Genomic DNA, 20,397 nt, shown 5'->3' on the forward strand with positions numbered 1-20,397 from the left:
TGGAACGCTCGATATGATGGTGAGTCCTCAGAGATCTCCAAGTATTTAATATTCCTCCCCGCCCCTTAATGAAGAACATCCAGAAGTTCTTACCGTTACTGGAGCTGTGTGCGACACTTCGACAGGAAGCAGCTTCCTTCGGGAGTTCGGGGAAGATCCCAGACTGTCAGCACCAGGATTGGAACTGGGGAACTCCTCGCTGGAACAAAACAAGAATCGTTAGAGCCTTTCCAAACTGATACGTCGATATCGGTTATTCGATTAGGTGAAAAAGTTTACGGAAATATGGAATCAGGCCAGGATTTTCGGGAAACTTGGATACTGGGGATTGGGAAAAGGGATTGTAAGGGAAGGAGAACTGTGATCTGGGTAATATTGGGGTTTTGAGCTGCAGGAGTATTCTCGCATTTATTGGAATTCGAGGTTGGGTGTTGCTAGGTGGGTGTTTTGTTGTGGAGAGACCGGAAGTCGAACCTGGAAAGTTTTGGTTTGTTTTTTATTGAAAAACGAATTTTCAGCTTTCCGGAAACTAATAACTAACGGGTGTTTTTTTTCGAGGTATATAACTTTAAGTTGACATTACTGTTCAAGATGGCGACCGATTTAACAGCTGTCAAGTGATTTATTCTCAGTTTGGTTTGGCAATTCATCACGAATAGACTCACGCCTGAACAACGCTTGCAAATAGTGCAATTCTATTTCGAAAATAATAGTTCTGTGCGGAATACGTATCGCGCACTACGTCCATTTTATTTTGTTTAGCGATGAAGTGCACTTCTGGTTGAATGGCTACGTCAACAAACAAAACTGCCGCATTTTGAGTGAAGCTAATCCTCAAGTGTATGTCGAAAAACCGTTACTTCCAGAAAAACTGACTGTTTGGTGCGCTTTATGGGCTGGTGGAATCATTGGTCCGTACTTCTTCAAAAACGATGATGGCCAGAACGTTACAGTCAATGGTGATCGGTATAGAGCCATGATTACTAACTTTTTCATTCCTGAATTGAACAACCATGATGTCCAGGAGCTGTGGTTCCAATAAGACGGCGCAACATGTCACAAAGCTCGTGCCACAATCGATTTATTGAAAGACACGTTTGGTGACCGCCTAATTTCACGTTTTGGACCTGTGAATTGGCCTCCAAGATCTTGTGATTCAACACCGCTAGACTACTTTCTGTGGGGCTATGTAAAGTCATTGGTCTATTCGGATAAGCCACAAACCCTTGACCATTTGGAAGACAACATTCGCCGTGTTATTGCCGATACACGGCCACAAATGTTGGAAAAAGTAATCGAAAATTGGACGTCCAGATTGGACTACATCCGAGGCAGCCGTGGCGCTCATATGCCAGAAATCATATTTAAAATGTAATGCCACAAGATTATCTTGCGGATAAATTAAATTCATGTCAATCGAATAATCTATCGTTAATATATACGGCAATAACTGAACAATATTCATGACGAAATGATGAGCCATGAAGAAATAAGAAAAATATGCATAAAAGACTTCATTTCGAAATCGTAAATCCATAAAAACAGAGTTCACATTGTTCAAAAAAATTAATATTTCATGAGAGAAGCCGTGAAAGAAGAGGTTAACATAAGGAATGATAATTGGAGACGGCGCTGATTCAACAAAGTAAACTTCTTAATTCAAATTCGACATTCAGGTAGAGAAGCTGGAAGTCAATAGCGACTACTTGAGATGTTAATTGGGATTAACTTCAACTTGTCTTCATAATCGGATTGAATGAGTGTAATTGAGTCTAATTGGCAATGACGGTAATGTTCAATCTTTCCTTTTTTCTCTTCCATCAGCTGGTGCCCTTATTCAAATTGTATGCATGATTGTTTCGTGCTTCCAGAGGACAATAGGTTCTCGGTATGTAATTTGTTGAGTTCATAATTGAGTGACATGTCATGAAAAATAGTGATAGTCCGAGGGAGCAACGTCTGGAGAATACGGCGGGTGGGGTAGGATTTCCCATTTCAACGTTTCCAAGTATGTCTTGAACATTTTCGAAATATGGAGTCGATCTTTGTCATGCTGTAAAATCACTTTATTATGTCTCTGGTTGTATTGCAGCCGTTTGTCTTCAAATTCTCGGCACAAACACATTAATTGCGTTCGATAACGATCGCCTGTGATTGTTTCAGTCGGTTTTAACAACTCATAATACACTACTCCGAGCTGGCCCCACCAAATATTGAGCATGACCTTGGAACCGTGAATATTCGGTTTGGCTGTCGACGTGGAAGCATGGCTGGGATCCCCATGAGTTTCTGCGCTTGGAATTATCGTGAGGAACCCATTTTTCGTCTCCAGTCACAATGCCATGCAGGAATCCTTTTCGTCTTTGCCTTGTGAGCAGCTATTCACAAGCAACCAAAAGCCGTTCAACATCTCTCGGTTTCAACTCGTACGGCATCTAATTTCCTTGTTTCTGAATCATTCCCATGACTTTCAGGCGATTTGAAATGGCTTTTTGCGTCATTCCCAATGATCCTGCCTATTCTAGTTGCGTTTGACACGAGTCTTGATCAATTAATCAAGGGTATTAAATCTGGGGCGGTGTTCGCAAGAAAGCTCAACAATGCTTGTGATCTTGGAGCTAAGGGATATTTCATATTAGATTAGAGTTTTTTTTTCAGCTGAGGGTTATTGTAATTTTAAACGCTGATGCATATACTGTGTGCCGTTCAGGAAGAGCTCTATAAGGATGTAAAATATTGAGTGATTATTAATAAGAGCGTTAGGTTTTATATAAGCTTATCTCAGTGTAGATAATTATTATGGAACTCATGAACAGTAATTCATCATGGAAAATTCTATAAGCAAAGATCTGAGCAAAGCTTTCGAAAGTATTTGTCATGAATCTCTGCTCTAGCAATTACAGAGCTGCAGCATCAGGGAAAAAGCTTATGCCATATTCAGGTCTTTTCTGACAAATAGATTCCAGGCCATCAAATAACATCTCAAGAAAGTTGTAGTTGATGCTTGGTGTACCGCAAGGCTCTATTTTAGGGCGTGTTTTATTCATACTTTTTATGAACGACATTTATGACAACGTCGCAACCGAAAAAATATTTTATATCCGTCGATGTTGGACTGATGAATAAGTCAAAGTCAAGGGAAGACCTTAAAGACAAAACAGATAGGGTTATGTTGAGGGTCTTCAAATCAATTCTGCATTTTCGAAAACCTTCTCTCTTTCACCGCCATGCCGGTCTTCGATGTCAAAATCACCATTTTTGAAGCGTTGAAACCACTCTCGGCACGTTCTTTCACTAATAGCGGCCTCACCATAGGTATTTGAGATAATTCGATGAGCCTCAGCCGCAGATTTCTTCATATTAAAGCAGAAAATTAAAACCTCCCACAAATGACGAGGATTTGGCTCATAAGCTGACATGTTTAATCGACAATTACTTGATGATGCAATCACAAATCGACTAATATTTCGATGGCGTTATGTTTGCAAATACCTAAGCTTATTGTATGACATCTACGATCTATTTATTTTGACCACCACAGTCATCCATTTAAAAACGGTGGAAGCAAAGGTGTACACCAATACATAGTCCGTTTTCAAGGGAAACTTTTTAAGAAGAATTCCTCGTAATTCAACCATTCTCGAAAAAGGGGTTATACGACAATCTATCTTTCTGAAAGAGGCTTGAAATTGTCACCATTTTTGTGGTTAATCTTAACAATTTCGATACTTTGTTGGAGAGAATTCCATTTTTAGTAATGACTTAGTTTCAACTTGTCAAATATCAAGGATAGCTTCAAAAGTGACAGCTGCCCAAATAGCGAGCTATTCAAAATCAAACCTCTTACTGAAAAACTTTTCACAACAAAGTGCATATTTTCATTTCGATCTGAAATAAACCCCTAGTTGGATTTTATCTGTTTTGGGGAACGAGCGCTCGAAAAATTTTCGATACGAAACATTAAAAAAAAAAGGAACGAGTGAAAAAACTATGTTATCAATTCTGCAACACAAACTAAAGCACCAAATTAAACTGTGACAACCTGACAACATCTGGGACCGAAATCCTGCATTTTTCCCCCCATAACATACGAATTGGGGTTGAAAAAGGACCGAAATAAATGACCCTGCAAACCAGGCCATCGAGCTTACCGCGGTCTGGGTCAAATCTGTCTGCAGCAGCAGAAAAAGGAGCCGTTGAGGCATCTCTCAGAGACCGTTGTCAGCGTAGTCTGCGATCGTGATAAATTGGCTCCGAAAATTGTCTGCTGATTGGAAAAGACGGAGAATATGAAACTGAGAAATTGGTATTTGCATAATGCAAACAGTGGAATAGGCAGCTCTTCCTCGATAAGTTTGTGTAGCATACAAATTTGGATTCAGGGCCAGGAAATTGTGTTTTTACCGTTTCAGTCTTTTTGAGCTTGATGGAAGAGTTTGGTTGATGTTATTTGGAAGAATGGATTTATTTTTTGATTCTTTCGTTTACTACAATTGAAATAAGTGTCATCATGACATATTAAAGAAATGATCTTGGCAAGATTTTAAAATGGCAAACTATTTTGTAGGTCATAATGACACTTCAACAAATCTCGATACTAATCACTAAATCTTCATCATCCCTATCAGATATATCTTTTGATATATTCTTTTTTGCCTGAAAATACAATTCTAACTGATAGAATATTCAAACCAACAAAAAAGATATTCAAAACTGTTCAATTGAGAAAATAGCTAATGAATTAATGAATAAATTAACAAAAAAGACGTAAGTTTTGAATTAACAAACTCATAAAGTGAATATTCATTTAACCAACTTACAATTGAGAAAACCGTAGACAAACTGAAATGAAAGCTACCTTGGCAAAATTATAGAGGTGGCGATTTCAACAAGTAATGCCATAGATTTCATTTCTTACTCTTCTGTGAAATGGATGTACCAATCATCAATTCACAATTGAAATAATTATTTTAGAGAATTTAATTCAATCTTTTGGTTTATGGTGATTCTAATCGTTAAATGAATAGTTCAAATTATAAAGTAGGTATTAATCAGTAATCATTTCGCCTTTAAAACATTCATTTGACTTCATTCGTCAACATAAGTACCTTCAAGAGTTAAAGATACATGTACTATTAACCTTTTCGAAATATTTTTCCATGAAATGATTCCTTTTCAAATTTATGTCTGATTCAACTTGAAAAAATCACCTGGTATATCTCGTCGAAATTTTACTCGAACGAACGAAAGAATTACTGAAAAAGGGCTATAATTCGACACTCTATATTTACACTATCTCATGATACGAATGAAAAGACCCCACTTTCTGAATATCACCACAACTTACGAGCCTCAGACAGAAAGTAGTATTCAGACCATAGAATTTTCAATCTTATTTTTCCTCATGCGATACGTAGCCTCCCTTTTCATAGAAACCATCATCCTCTTGGTAGCGATGCTCTTACAAATCCGCCCCTCTATAGATTGTTGACCTAATTTATACGTTTTCTGGTACACTCCAACAGCCCCAATGAAGGAGATTCTTGTCTCATTCTGCGTAAGATGCAGCAGTATATTTCCCCCTGAAAACGAAACAGGTGGAAAAAGTGGAAGCAAAGACCGCAACGCTCCGAACAATATATCCTTGTAATTGTTCACATCTGGCAGGGTTCTCTGGAAGATTTCATTATTTTTCTTTGTCTCCAAACAGGATACACAACCCATTTTGCAGATCTGTCGTTGCATATTTCAGAGAGTGTGGCGAAATGAATGTGGAAAAACCTTTATAGAATGCCTGCATAGCCAGAAAACTGCAGAAGTAGATATGTCATAAAAGTTAGACACATAGAATGGTCCGATTCTTTTGTGATATTATCATGGGAATTTTGCATCTGTCAAAAGTTTTCCGGTCATGCGTTTTTGCAGCTTGTCTGGTTTGTTATTTCCAATAATAGTCGGCCGAGAGGAATATAAGTTTTACGATCTTGAGAGTTATGATATTTCCATATATTTCGCGGAACATTTCCATTTGGAATGTTTCAGATGGTTGTGAATTTTATACTTTCGAACTAAGTTCGAACTTTTTATTACTACGAATTCTTGAGAGAGAACTCCATATTATTTTATGTCGATAGTGGCATTGAAAAAGTGTGAATTATTTCATTATGACCTCTGATTTTAATCAAGAAAATTGAAAAAAGTATGAAAGAATGCAAGATTTTTCGACGAAAAATTTATTTTTTCGGCAACCTTCCGGGAAGTGCTCACTTCCCGGACGCTTTTTCTCTGAGTAGCATTTCCCGGCCTAGTCCGGAAAGTACGTACTTCCCGGACTAGGCCGGAAAAGAATCATGGAATCCATAGCAACCGAGATAACGGCTGACAGTTCATATGAAATTAGTTGTCAAAATTTCCATGTTTTTTGATCGCAATCGCAATAAAATATGGAAAGCAGCAGCGATAGTGTTATTTTACATGGTTGCCGAAAAAATATTGTACGCAACACGCCCGAAAATGGTTTTTTTGGACTCACAGACTTCCAGGACTCGCTTACGCTCGTCCTGTAATTTTGTCTATTCGTCCACAAAAACCCTATTTTCCGGACTTGTTACGTAAATTACTATTTTTATTGGCAGTAAAGGTGACACTTTTTGTGGCGATAGTGATTGCATAAAAGTAACTTAAAAATGGTTCTGATGGCATAACGCATCTACACACTCATAGAGCCCAAAATGTGCAAAAAAAGAAAATCTCTATCACCAGGTTCAGCACTGGTATAAAATGCAGAGCAATAGGGATGGGACAGAAACAAAAAATGTTCTTATTCCAGCTGCAGAAACCTTGTTGAAACTCATTTCTTGTAAATGACAAATAGGGTTCCAGAGTTCTAATGAACTCCAGTATATGGCATGGCTTCAAGCGGCCTAATTCCTCACTTCTACAAGTTTCTTGTTCAAAGCAGATTTTGCGTTGGCTAGTGATGACGAGGCATTCCGTCCCCAGGTGATCCAGAGGTTCTTTCTTCTCCTCATAGAATCTGCACTAGGCATTTTCTGCTAGACCTATTCTCATTAGGTGTTTCCTTAGGCGACAATGCCCTGTGAGGAATCTAGTGAGGAGGTGTAGCATATTCTTACTAAGATCCAGAAACTTCTTGGATCTTGTCGAGTCAAAGTTTCGAAGAAACTTTTTGGAGTGATCCAAACCAGGAAGATTCCGCCAGAGTTTTTCTTTATCGGTTACCTCCTTTTCCTGAAAGTTTTTCTTGTAGGTACATTTGTCTACACCACAGAAAGGTTCTGGCCCGATGAAAGGAGTTCGTGCTCCTTTTCTGGCAAGTGTGTTTGGTGAACGAGAGCTCTTCTAAGATCCAGATACTTCTTGGATCTCGCAGTGTTGAAGTTTTGGAGAAACTTTTTGGAGTGATCCAAGCCAGGAAGATTCCGCCAGCGTGTTTCTCTTTCGGTTTTTTCCTCCTCCTGAACTTTTTTTTTTGTGGATACATTTGCCTATACCACAGCAAGGTTCTTGGCCAATGACAGGAGCTTGTGCTCGTTTTCTGGCAAGTGTGTTGTCCTCTTCATTCCCTCTAATTCCCGAGTGGCCAGGAACCCAGTCTGTTATTGGTTAGGTTATTATTTTTGCCTTTCATTGAGTTTTCCTTTTTCCTTCAATACCATCTTAGAATCGATGATATGTGAGCTCAGTGATTTGATTAGTCTAACTTACAAGATACGGAGTGGCAAAGTCTAAATTCGGAGAGACCAAATCGAAATCTATGAAATTACCAATTTTCGAAACTTTCCAGGTAAAACTACCAATTGACTTGACTACAACCTACAGTGCGTAAAAATAAAAAAAAAGCTCCTATATCGCTAGGTGTTCTCACAACGCGGCCTATCAGCGTGAAGATTATCCCAACAGCAACTCTACCTACAGTTGAAAGGCGCAGACAAAGCCAGAAATTTTCAATTAACTCCGTTTCGCTGAGATGCAAATGGAAAGTTCTTTCTGGCAGAAACGTAACGATGGAACAATGGGGAATATATATATCTGTGCGAGGCAGAACCAGCCATGTTGTGTTGTTGGTATGCCGCCGTCAAACTTCTGGAAAGTTTGCCCGAGGAACAGTATTGTACATGCCGACTAGATTCATCTGTTGTATCGATTAATCGTCAGCAATTTATCTGAAACTTGTCCGGGTTGCGGTGGGTGTAGGACGAAATGGGCCATCTCTATGATTAGTTCGTAGATTGATCACTAGATGGCGAAATTGTGTCGGCGGATGCGTCTGAACGAACTGGTTGAAAGTTGTTGTTAATCGAGCTCATATTGTGGTGAAAATAATGGCTTCTGTATTGACTTTTTGGAATTGCAAAATTCATGGAACTGCAAATAACTATAACTTTTTTCATTTTGATCCGATTTACATGAATCATAGCTTTAAATTCGCTCCATATTGAACTCAATTTAATCGTGAATTCCAAAAGAAATCCTCCTAGTAGTTTTAAAGATTACCATGTACAAACACACTTTTTTTGCTTTATTGCTTGTATAGAATATTAGGCCAATTGAAAAGTCCCCGGTCTGATGCACAGATAGCGGTGCTAGTACTATTCGACAGCAGTCCGACCATTAGTTTGTGAGATATAGCGTTGTGAGTGTAGCTATTTTTGTTATTTTGAAAAAGATGGAAAAAAAAATTTCGTGTGCCGATAAAATATTGTTTTTTGAAGGGAAAAAATTCAGTTGAAGCAAAATCTTGGCTTGATGAAGAGTTTCTGGGGTCTGCACCAGGAAAATCAATCATCATTGATTGGTATGCTGAGTTTAAACGTGGTGAAATGAGCAAACACGGCGAAAAACGCCAAAAAGAGGCTGTCACCGACTAAAAAATAATTTTGAAAATGAAGTAAATTTGATCGAGATAGTAGACATTGTGAAGATATCATCTGAACGAGTACATCATATCAATCACAAATATTTGTACTTGAGAAAGCTGTGTGCAAAATGGTTGCCGCGCGAGCTCACAATCGATCAATAGCTACAACGTGTTAATGATTCTGAGCAGTGTTTGAAGCTGTTTAAGTGCAATAAACCTAAATTTGCGTCGATATGTGACAATGGATGAAACATGGCTTCATCATTCCACTCCGGAGTCCAATCGAGTCAGTTGAGTGGACTGCACACGATGAACCGAATCCAAAGTGAGGAAAAACACAATAGTCAGCTGGCAAGGTTATGGTAACAGTATTCTGGGATGCGCAAGGTATAATATTGATTGATTACCTCAAAAAGGGCCAGACCATCAACAGCGATCATTATATAGCATTATTGGATCGTTTGAAAAATGAAATCGTTAAAAACGACCCCATTTGAAAAAAAAAAGGTACTGTTTCATCAAGACAATGCGCTGTGTCACAAATCAATGAAAATAATGGCAAAAATGCATGAATTAGGCTTCAAATTGCTTCTGCATCCACCGTATTTGCCAAATCTGGCCTCCAGCGACTTTTTTCTGTCCTCAGACCTCAAAAGAATGCTCGCTGGAAAGAAATTTAGCGCCAGTGAAGAAGTAATCGCCGAAACTGAGGCCTATTTAGATGCGAAAGACAAATCGTACTACAAAAATGGTATCGAAAAGTTGGAAGATCGCTACAATCGCTGTATCGCCCTCGAAGGCAACTATGTTGAATAATAAAATCGAATTTTGCCAAAAAAAACGTGTTTTACTATGGTAGACCGGGGGCTTTTCAATTGGCCTGTTAAATACCATAATTGAACTTTGAAAATTTCAGGGTGGCTTAATTTTATTTTTTTTTTATTTTACTCCGAACAATTTCGAAAACTTATTCCCAAGAACGATAAACTAAGACCAACAAAATGTATTGTCCTTCCCAACAAGTTCCCGAAGAACTACTTGCAAAATACAGTGAAGCGCCCTAAAATCTCAATGCCGGATATAATTTTTCGAATTAAATTCTCATTTTCTCCCATTACTGCCTTAGAAGTTTCGTCGTTCAATTGTAATTATTCTCAGGCGATAAAACCCCGCTGCAATAGGACCCTGATGTCCTCAATTAATTTCGCTTTGAGAGGAAGAAAACAACGACGAATCGATATTGGGGCTGTCAACTGCAGCGACTTCTCACGAAAGAATTGCTCCGATGATAAATAGCACTAAATGGAAGTCTTCTTCATTTATTTCCTTCTGTTCTTAATCCGTTTGGTCTTCGGGGATCGCTTAGAAAGGTTTTCGTCTGAAAATTTTAAGATATTAACTGTTTCTGTCGCTTTTATGAGAATTGGAACTCAAGAAAATACAAAATGTGATAAAGAGTCTATTAATAAGGGTTATCATAATGAAATATTGATTATGTCATGGCAGATGGATAGGAGTTGGTAAACATGGAGTGTTATATAATGAAACAACACCTCTTCCAATAGGATAATTTACAGTATAGAAGATATTGTTCTATTAACATCAACATAGATATCTTCAAGAGTGATTAGATTAAGGGAGAGGCGAAAAATCATCCAACCTAGCAAGCTCCTTGACCTGAAGATCTATTTTGCATCCACGCACTGTTTACCAGTCCGGCAGTAATGTCTAAATGAACTTAATTACCTCTTTGGGAGCTACATTAATCACTTGTTCTGGCTTTAAAGACCAAGAGCCAAGGAGTTTTAACCTTTTCCGGTAAACAGCTTTCACATTCACATAGCAAGTGTTTGGCTATTTCAGTATGGCTTCTTGACAGAAGCGAAATGTGTCCTCAGATGCTTCTCCTAAGTTTTTCAGATGATACCTTACAGGACAATGTCCTGTGAGTGTGCCTACCAGTTTCCTCCTCTTTACTGAGTGAGAGAACTTTTTAGTCCAGCTCTTCGAGTAAGTGAGGAGTGACTTGGCCTGTCTTTGATCATTGATTGTCCACCAGAACTCAAGCTTCCTCTTTTGTTCCCATTCCTCAACTGCCATTGCTTGATGACTGGCTGGATAGCCACAAAATGGCTCTGGCCTAGTGAAGGAGATAGATACCTCCTTTCCTGGCCAGTCGATCTGCTGTTTGATTGCCAGATATAACGAAGTGGTCAGGCACTCAAATAAGGTTGATCTGGTTTTTTCTCCAAGTACATCGAGGGAAGTTTTACATTCCTAGACTAATTTTGACTTTACTTGTGGGGAGTCGAGTGCTAGCAGGGCTGTTCTGCTGTCGGATGCTATATATATTTTTGCTCTTTGGTAGTTGCGCCTTGTACAGAGCGCAAAGCATTCCCTTTTGGCAAGGGTTTCTGCCTGGAACAAATTCAAGAGTGATACATGTACTCCAACGCTGCTCTATTCTTCAATACCTTTCTTTTCATCTTTGCTTCCAAAATAGGCTTAAACCTCGGCAATCAGTTCTTCATTAGAGCCAAATTTCTTCCTCTTGAGCATTATTTTGAGGTGTGCAAGAAGCCAGGGGTCAAATCTGGAGAATAAGCTGGGTGATCATCGGTCAAGCAGTTGAAAGCACAATCAATTTGATCCTGGTTTTCATCGATAGGTACAATGAATACCTTGATGGTGTATCTTCGATACACATTTCATTATTGCTCGAGATCTCATCGACAGCCAAATAATGACTAAGAAAGGAAATGATTTACATAATTTTAATCCTCCGAAACTAAAAGAATAGTGAATAACGAACGAATGTAGAAAATAAAAGCCTAAACTGCCGTATGCCACTCCTGAGAAACTTTCCAGAACTTTTTTCAACTGAAGGCGATAAAGGGAAGATCAGAAATAATCTTCCCACGAACTTCACCGAGTTCAGTCCTTATTTTGTCGCCTCGGGAATGAAATCTGTTAAAAACTTTTCGCAATCGGTTTGGTAGCATGGACGAGAACATTTCCGGAAGAAATCAGCCAGATTATATTGATTTTGGCCCATTATTTTCAGTTATGAATATTCGGGATCTTCCAGTGAAAGAAATAAATTTGAGCTCTACGAAAAAAAAAAGTCAGGGACTTTTAAGGCTGAAGTATGTCGAATCTGTTAACGCAATTGTTGGAACTTTTTTCCTCAATATTCTGGTTAATATTCTATAGTGCAGATCGAACTATCATTACGTAATTTTGCACGAAGCCCTTAATGGTTGATGGAATTGAAGAAGATGAAAAGGTCAACAAATTTGCCACAAAAGGAGTCCAAACTCCTTCATTGGCTCAGAACTTTTCTTTGATAGAGGTGAATGTAACTAGAGGGTGTTTTTTTTAGAGATATAGAACTTTAAATTGCAATAAAACAACGATGGATTATTCGATTGACATGAATTTTATTTAACCGCAAGATAATCTTGTGGCATTACATTATGAATATGATTTCTGGCATATGACCGCCACGGCTGGCTCGGATGTAGTCCAATCTGGACGTCCAATTTTCGATGACTTTTTCCAACATTTGTGGCCGTATATCGGCAATAAAACGGCGAATGTTGTCTTCCAAATGGTCAAGGGTTTGTGGCTCATCCGCATAGACCAATTACTTTGCATAGCCCCACAGAAAGTGGTCTAGCGGTGTTAAATCACAAGATCTTGGAGGCCAATTCACAGGTCCAAAACGTGAAATTAGGCGGTCACCAAACGTGTCTTTCAATAAATCGATTGTGGCACGAGCTGTGTGACATGTTGCGCCGTCTTGTTGGAACCACAGCTCCTGGACATCATGGTTGTTCAATTCAGGAATGAAAAAAATTGTAATCATGGCTCTATACCGATCACCATTGACTGTAACGTTCTGGTCATCATCGTTTTTGAAGAAGTACGGACCAATGATTCCACCAGCCCATAAAGCGCACCAAACAGTCAGCTTTTCTGGATGCAACGGTGTTTCGACATACACTTGAGGATTAGCTTCACTCCAAATGCGGCAGTTTAGTTTGTTGACGTAGCTATTCAACCAGAAGTGCGCTTCATCGCTAAACAAAATAAAATGGACGAAGTGCGCGATACGTATTCCTCACAGAACTATTATCTTCGAAATAAAATTGCACTATTTGCAAGCGTTGTTCAGGCGTGAGTCTATTCATGATGAATTGCCAAACCAAACTGAGAATAAATCACTTGACAGCTGTTAAATCGGTCGCCATCTTGAACAGTAATGCCAACTTAAAGTTATATACTTCGAAAAAAACAGCCGTTGGAAGGTTGAGAGATCGTGTTATTGTTCTTCCTAAACATCGAAGGAGCATCTTAAGTTTTTCCATCACTCTAAGTTCATCATAGGAAGCAACAAACCCAAACTTTACGTAGATATTAATAACACGAATAGAGTAATTAACATTCCAAATTGAATTGTTTCGACGTTATGCTGAATATTCTTCCAATTACACAAATTCCCAGCATCCCACAATGTGTTTCAGCTTCATCTGTATCACGAATGAAAACACATACCATACGAACCATATAGCTTCCAGAGATGATTTTCACCACGTCCCATTTTACATCAATTTAGGTAATTCACTAACGATCTACACTCGACTAATCGTGTTTACCACCAAGTTATGACGTCAGATGATGCTCTGGTGGATGGAAATTATTCTGAACATCGGAGGAGGAGCTTTCATCGTTTTGAATCTGTTGCAGATCGTTAAATTTTCTCGGCTCAGTGGACAAGCCCAGGAGCAGAAGCGGTATAACTCATTTTCCAATTTATTGGTTGAATTGGTGCAGATTATACAATCATTTTGTTTCTTTGAACGTAAGATAATTCTTTTTGAGAGCTCGTTCCCCTAACAGAGTGCTATCTGTATCATTTTGTCATTATTTTACTTTTTTCGAAAATCCTCTCATTTTCGAAAAATTTTAAGAAAAACTTTTACTGATGTTTTCCCGTGGAAGATGATAGATTTGAACTCGATGTTTTGATACACTGCGCAAAAGAATTAACGCACATTATGGAAATCTCAAATTTATTCTACAACTGAAGGTGTTCTCAATGATAATTATTTTCATAAGAATTATGCATGCATATGTTATCCACTTTCAACGTTTTCCTTCAATACAGATGTTTTTCCCAGCAGGAATAAAAAAAGATGAGATTATCAAATTTTGAATGTATTGACTCCATTTTGAAATCAGTTGTTCTCGATCAATTTTAATGATCAATAGTTTTTCTTTCGTTTGATTTTCTACACTCGATCGCTATACAACGCGAAACACGCAATTTGACCCAAGAGGAATGTGCCAAGCGGTAGTTATGCGAGAAGAAGGGTGGACATACACAAGAATTGCAGAAAGGTTTGGAGTTTCCCATACAAGTGTGTCCAGAATGTTGCAGCGATTCAGGGAGACAGGTATGAATGTCCGAAGACCAGGACAGGGTAGACCACGGGTAACAACTGCCATTCAAGAACGTTACTTGAGAGTTTCTTCGTTGAGACAACGGTTTGCAACCGCTCGCCTCCTTCAAAATCAGCTTGAGCAAACTCATGGGGTGCAAATTAGCACTCAGACAATAAGAAATCGCCTCAGAGAATATGATTTAAGGCCTCGTGTCGTGGCAAGAGGCCCAGCTTTTACCGCAGCCCATCGAAGGGGGCGTTTAGATTTTGCGAGAGAACATATCCATTGGGAAGAGGCAGATTGGGAAAGGTACATGGTAGAAGGGATGGAAACTTACCCCAGCCTGGTGGCTCTGAGACATGAAGTACAGGTAGCTTGGGATAGTATCCCTCAAGAAGAAATGGACCATCTTATTGCATCAATGCCGAGATGTGTCGGGGAGTGTATAGATAATCGGGGTGGACAAACACATAACTAACAAATTTATTAAAAAAAATTGAAAACCCTTCGTTTTTTTCTCCAAATTTCAATCATTTACTCCTTGCAATACTATCTATGTTTCAAAAAAGAAAAAAATTAAAATTGAAACATCTCCTTCTGGGAGTTGTGGTTTCTTTGTCAGTTAGTATAGTCGAGAATTCCAGGTATGTCCACTCGGGTATGATAATACCACCCGACTATATTCCGTGTCGTTTCCATCACGATGATGTCCAGTCACGAGAATTTATTTTTTGCACAATTAAGATACAGCCCACGGGAGAAATTTACCGCAGCCAAGAGCCCGCTGTTCGCGTGCAAACCCCCCGAAGGGAATTTTACAATGGGGTGGCACGAGAGAGGGAGGAATGCGAGACTCCCTCTTCAACGGCGGTCGATCCGAAATTTAATGCTATTACGTCTGCTCGCGAAAAAACGGTAATAAAACGATGGCCGAGAGAGATCGAATTGCGGGCTGTTTCGGTCTCTAATGGATAGAATTGAAAGAAAAAAAAAAGGGGTAGGTTTTGCCGGATCGTCGGAGGTATAGCGTAATTCTTTACGCCAATTGATTAGTCCGGAAGTTATTGGCGGAGGGGTGATTGATCGGTTAACTTTACTTCAGTTTCTCTGGGCAGAAACGTTGAATGTTTAATCTGAGGGTGAACACATAGTACAGTCAATTTATGCTCAAAAGGGCAAGTTTTGGGGTAGTTTTGATTTCTGCGGTTTTATATGTTTTTGGGACGCTGAATCCGAATCTGAGGTTTGCTACCAAAATTTCGTGACTGAACAATGAAAAAAATGCAAAAAAAAAGGTAAAATATCATTTTTTGGCGGTTTTTGCATATAACTCGTAAAATATCAATTCTGCAAAAACCCCCTTTTTGGGGTAGTTCTGATTTATTTGATTCCATATCTTTTTCGATGTTCTGAATCTGAGGTTCTGCACCGAAATTTCGTGACGGAATATTGAAAATAATGCGAAAAAAAAAGTGAAAAATTTCATTTTTTGGCGTTTTTTTGCATATAACTCGGAAAATATCAATTTTTCGTGAATGATCTACCCATACAAAAATGAAATATAAAAAATTTCCCACAAATCCCTTCAATTGAGTTTTTTTGTTCGATAAACCGTTCTGGCTCAAACGATAGTTGAAAATTGGCGTATTTTATCTGTCTGCAAAAACCCCTTTTTTGGGGTAGTTTTGTTTTCTTCGATTTTAGATGTTTTTTGGAGTTCTTAATCCGAATATCAGGTTTTCCACCGGAATTTCGTGACGGACATTGAAAATAATGCGAAAAAAATGAAAAATCTCATGTGTTGGCGGTTTTTTGCATATAACTTGAAAAATATCAATTTTTCATTTCGAATCTTATAATTTTCCACACACTCGAATACACAGGATGTTTCTTTATTGTGGGGCAAGACTTCAGGAGGTGATAATATCAATTAAATGAGAAAAAAGTTCCTATAAACATATGGCCGAAAATGTTTCCTCTTAGAATTACAGTCACCTATAGTCCCCATTTTAATCATACATTTTCTGCGATAACGTTTGAAAGCTTCAATTAATTTTGGAGAAAATTTTCATGGAAAATCTTATGATGAAGATATTTTCCGCACAAAAATGTTCTAGGGGTAGTTTTCTCGAAAAAAATTGGAGGGGTAATGCATATAACTCGTAAATTTCGACAGTTTTTCCTAAAAATGCAATTTTTTTAAGGAAAAATGTGTCGTGTGTTCTGGAGATATAGGCATGTAATGTCATTTTCAATTCACTAAAGAAGTTGGTCAAAAATATCCGAGAATTTATCTTAGTAGATAAATAACAATGTTAATTACTTCAGCATAATAAATTTAGAAGCCTATATATCTCGGGAACTACTCATCCCAATGAAAAAACACAAGATACATTTTTTACGTAAAAGTTATCGGGTTTTTAGAAGGAATTGTCGTAATTTCTCAATCTCAGAAAAAATAGTAAACCAGAGTTTTATGCATTATAAATTTTTTTGAGAAAACAACCCCTTAAACTTTCCTTTGCAGGTGAAAAACAAGTCAGTACTTTTTTAGAGATTTTTTCACTGTTGAAATCGATTCGGGAAATTCTGAAATCTAGACGGTCTAGACGGAATCCAAAGCGAGTTAAAACCCTGGCAACCCCCCAGCTCATCAGTGTTGGAAAGATCAAAAACATCGCCAATTCACGGCTCAATTTCAATTCGGTTGGGTCATTTGTCTGCGCTCGTCGTCAGCCATACGGTTTCTCTAAAGGCCAAGTGATTGATTACAACAATGATTATATGCATTTACAGCCTGTTTCATTTTCATGTCGGGAAATTTCTTATTAATGAGTATTTCACTCTTTCAAGTAAGAAAGTTCAATTTTCAGCTTTGATATGAAGAAATATGTGGCTGATGCTCATCGAATGCTCTCAAATATATATTAAATCATTTTGGTGAGGCCACTATTAGTGAAAGAACGCGCCGACAGTGGTTTCAACCTTCCAGAACGTTGATTTTGATTAAGACTCGTGTCAAACGCAACAATAATTGGCAGGATCATTGGAAGCAACAAGCCATTTAAAAACGCCCGAAAGTCATGAATGAATGATTCAGAAAAAAAGGAAATTGGGTTCCGTACGAGTTGAAGCCGAGAGATGTTGAATGGCGTTTGTTTGCTTGTGAACAACTGCATGCAAGGCAAAGACGGAAGGGATGTCTTCATCGCATTGTGATTGGAGAAGGAAAATGGGTTCATTACGATAATCCCAAGTGCAGAAAATGATGAGGATATCCCGGCCATGCATCCACGTCGACGCGCAAACTGAATATTCACGGTTCCAAGGTCATGCTCAGTATTTGGTGGAACCAGCTCGGCATAGGGTATTATGAGTTGTTGACACCGACTAATAATTACGGGCGATTGCTATCGAACTCAAGTAATGCGTTCGAGCCGAGCGTTGAAAGACGAACGGCCGCCATACAACGAAATACATGATAAAGTGATTTTACAGCATGCCAATGCTCGATCCCATGTTGCGAAAGTGGTCAAGACATACTTGGAAACGTTGAAATGGGAAATCCTACAACACCCGCCGTATTCTCCAGACGTTGCTTTCTCGGACTATCACTTGTTTCGATCAATGGAACACGGCCTGGCTGACCAGCGTTTCCGGTCTTATGAAGAAGTAAAACATGCAATGCCACAAGATTATCTTGCGGATAAATAAAATTCATGTCAATCGAATAATCCATCGTTGTTTTATTGCAATTTAAAGTTCTATAGCTCTAAAAAAAACACCCTTTACAATAAAGCCACGAATTTCGGAAAAAATGGCGGAAGCAAAGTTGTACGTATATATACAATGAAGTGAATGAAAAGACGTTTCAATTTATGCTCTGATGCCCGACAAGGCAAATACGAGTCGATTTTGTCTCGAAGAAATAGCGTACGAGGAACTGCCGAAGAGAATAGGCTCAATATCAGCGAGGACCAATATTGCCCAGAGACGAACATATACGGAAATCCGCTTTGTATTCGCAAACTGCACCGGCGAGCGTCAGAAACACTTCCATAAATTCGCATTTCACTTAATTCCGCGGAACGCGACACAGTCTGGCATCGAAATCCGGATCCGAAGGACCATAGTCGTTTGCATCGGCTGCGCTGCAACGCCAGCCGTAAATTTTCCAGCGTTACCCACCGCACTACAACTGATATCGGGAATTAGGCCGTCTGTCGGCTAATGACGCAATCTGCGAGCGCGTTCGGAACCGGGAGCAAGGTCGAGGGCCCCTAATGTGATTTTCTGTCCGAATCGGGAGGAAATATGGGGTCGCAACCCGCTGTTCTCGCCTAACGGGGTGCTACATGTCGAGATACGATTGATTTGGCGTTCGCTGGTGCCGGGCATGGACGTGGAAGTGCATCGGGAGGGTCTTGCTGAGTTCCGTTCTGATTCATCTATGGATGCGAGTTTCGTATTCGTTGGTTTGGGGGAGGAAATGAAGGAAGCACTGACGTTGAAGTTAACAGCGCCCTTGGAGACCACAGAACTGTAGAATGATGTATGTGGTCTTCAAGGGCGCGATTGGTGTATGCATAAACAATTTTTTTTCGATATACTACTTGAATTATTTATGGTTCTGTAAAGTTAATAACAAGTAACTTTCTATATCAGTATTAGTAGTGTACAACTTTGCTTCCGCCGTTTTGTAATAAATTGATGTAGCGGTAAGTGGTAGTCGAAATAAAGAGATCGTAGATGCCATATAATAAGCTTAGGTATTTGTGAACATAACGCCATCGAAATATAAGTCGATTTGTGCTTACTAGGCAAATTCTCGTCATTTGCAGGAGGTTTTAATTTTCGGCTTTAATATGAAGAAATCAGCGGCTGAGACTCATCGAATGCTCTTACATACCTAAAGTGAGGTCGCTATCAGTGAAACAACGTGACGAGATAGGTTTCAATGTTTCCAGAACGGTGATTTTGACATCGAAGACCAGAATGTTGGTGGAAGAGAGAAGGTTTCCGAAGATGCGGAATTGGGGGCATTACTTGATCAAGACTCGTATCAAACGCAACAAGAAATGTCAATGACGCAACAAGTCATTTCAAAACGCTTGAAAGTCATGGGAATGATTCAGAAACAAGGAAATTGGGTGTCGTACGATTTGAAGCAGAGAGATGTTGAACTGCGTTTGTTTGCTTGTGAACAACTGCTTGCAAGGCAAAGACGGAAGAGATTTCTGCATCGCATTGTTACTGGAGACGAAAAATGGGTTCATAACAATAATCCCAAGTACAGAAAATCATGTGGATGTCCCGGCCATGCTTCCACGTCGACGATCAAACCGAATATTCACGGTTCCAAGGTTATGCTCAGTATTTGGTGGGACCATTTCGGCGTAGTATTTTATGAGTTGTTAAAACTGACTGAAACAATCACAGGCGAAAGAATTAATGCGTTTGAGCCGAGCATTGAAAGACAACCGGCTCTAATACCACTCGAGGCATGATAAAGTCAAGTGATCCAATAGATCCAAAATGGCGAATGCGCACCAACTCTAAAGGTTACGATGGGTAACAGGAGCAAACAATCGAAAGAAAACAAGCAAATTTACCTACACATAGACGGAAGAGATAGAAGAATGAAAAAACTTCGTGCTAGCCTGGCGTTACACTCCTACACAAGAATTTAAAATTTCCACAGAACAGAAGCCAAGACGTCAGGAGTTTTCCAGCAGGAAATTCTCCTGCTGCATGGTAAATAATAACACCCCGGCGTTTTGGGGGTTGTTATGATTGATGAATTATTAAGCTGCGTTATAGCGACATGGAAATTTGATTTTGATGGGCGGAGAGGGCATTAATTATTTAGCGAGCGGAAAATTCCAGGTCGGATAAGTGTGGAAATTTGAGATGAATGAGTGGCAGATTAGAGTGGGAAGGTTGTTGAAAGAGCATGACCTTGGAGTTATGAGATATTGGAATGGTGTCATGTTTTCTGTCAGGGTTGAGATGTTGGAATGCTCGAATGGAGTAGTTGGAGAGTTTTTCACTTAACAGTTATTATTTTG

At 39.1% G+C, this 20,397-nt stretch overlaps 1 protein-coding gene across 3 annotated transcripts in view; it reads right to left on the reverse strand.

Annotated features, from left to right (window-relative positions):
- Positions 1-20,397, reverse strand: part of LOC123675950 — a 142,574-nt gene that overhangs the window by 56,087 nt on the left and 66,090 nt on the right. For all 3 annotated transcript variants that reach the window (XM_045611535.1, XM_045611536.1, XM_045611537.1), the window contains one exon: positions 94-199. In XM_045611535.1, coding sequence (XP_045467491.1) covers positions 94-199 — 106 coding nt within the window. The remainder of the gene's footprint in view (positions 1-93; positions 200-20,397) is intronic.

Source organism: Harmonia axyridis, chromosome 3, assembly GCF_914767665.1.
Source record: "Harmonia axyridis chromosome 3, icHarAxyr1.1, whole genome shotgun sequence".
Taxonomy (NCBI): Eukaryota; Metazoa; Arthropoda; class Insecta; order Coleoptera; family Coccinellidae; genus Harmonia; species Harmonia axyridis.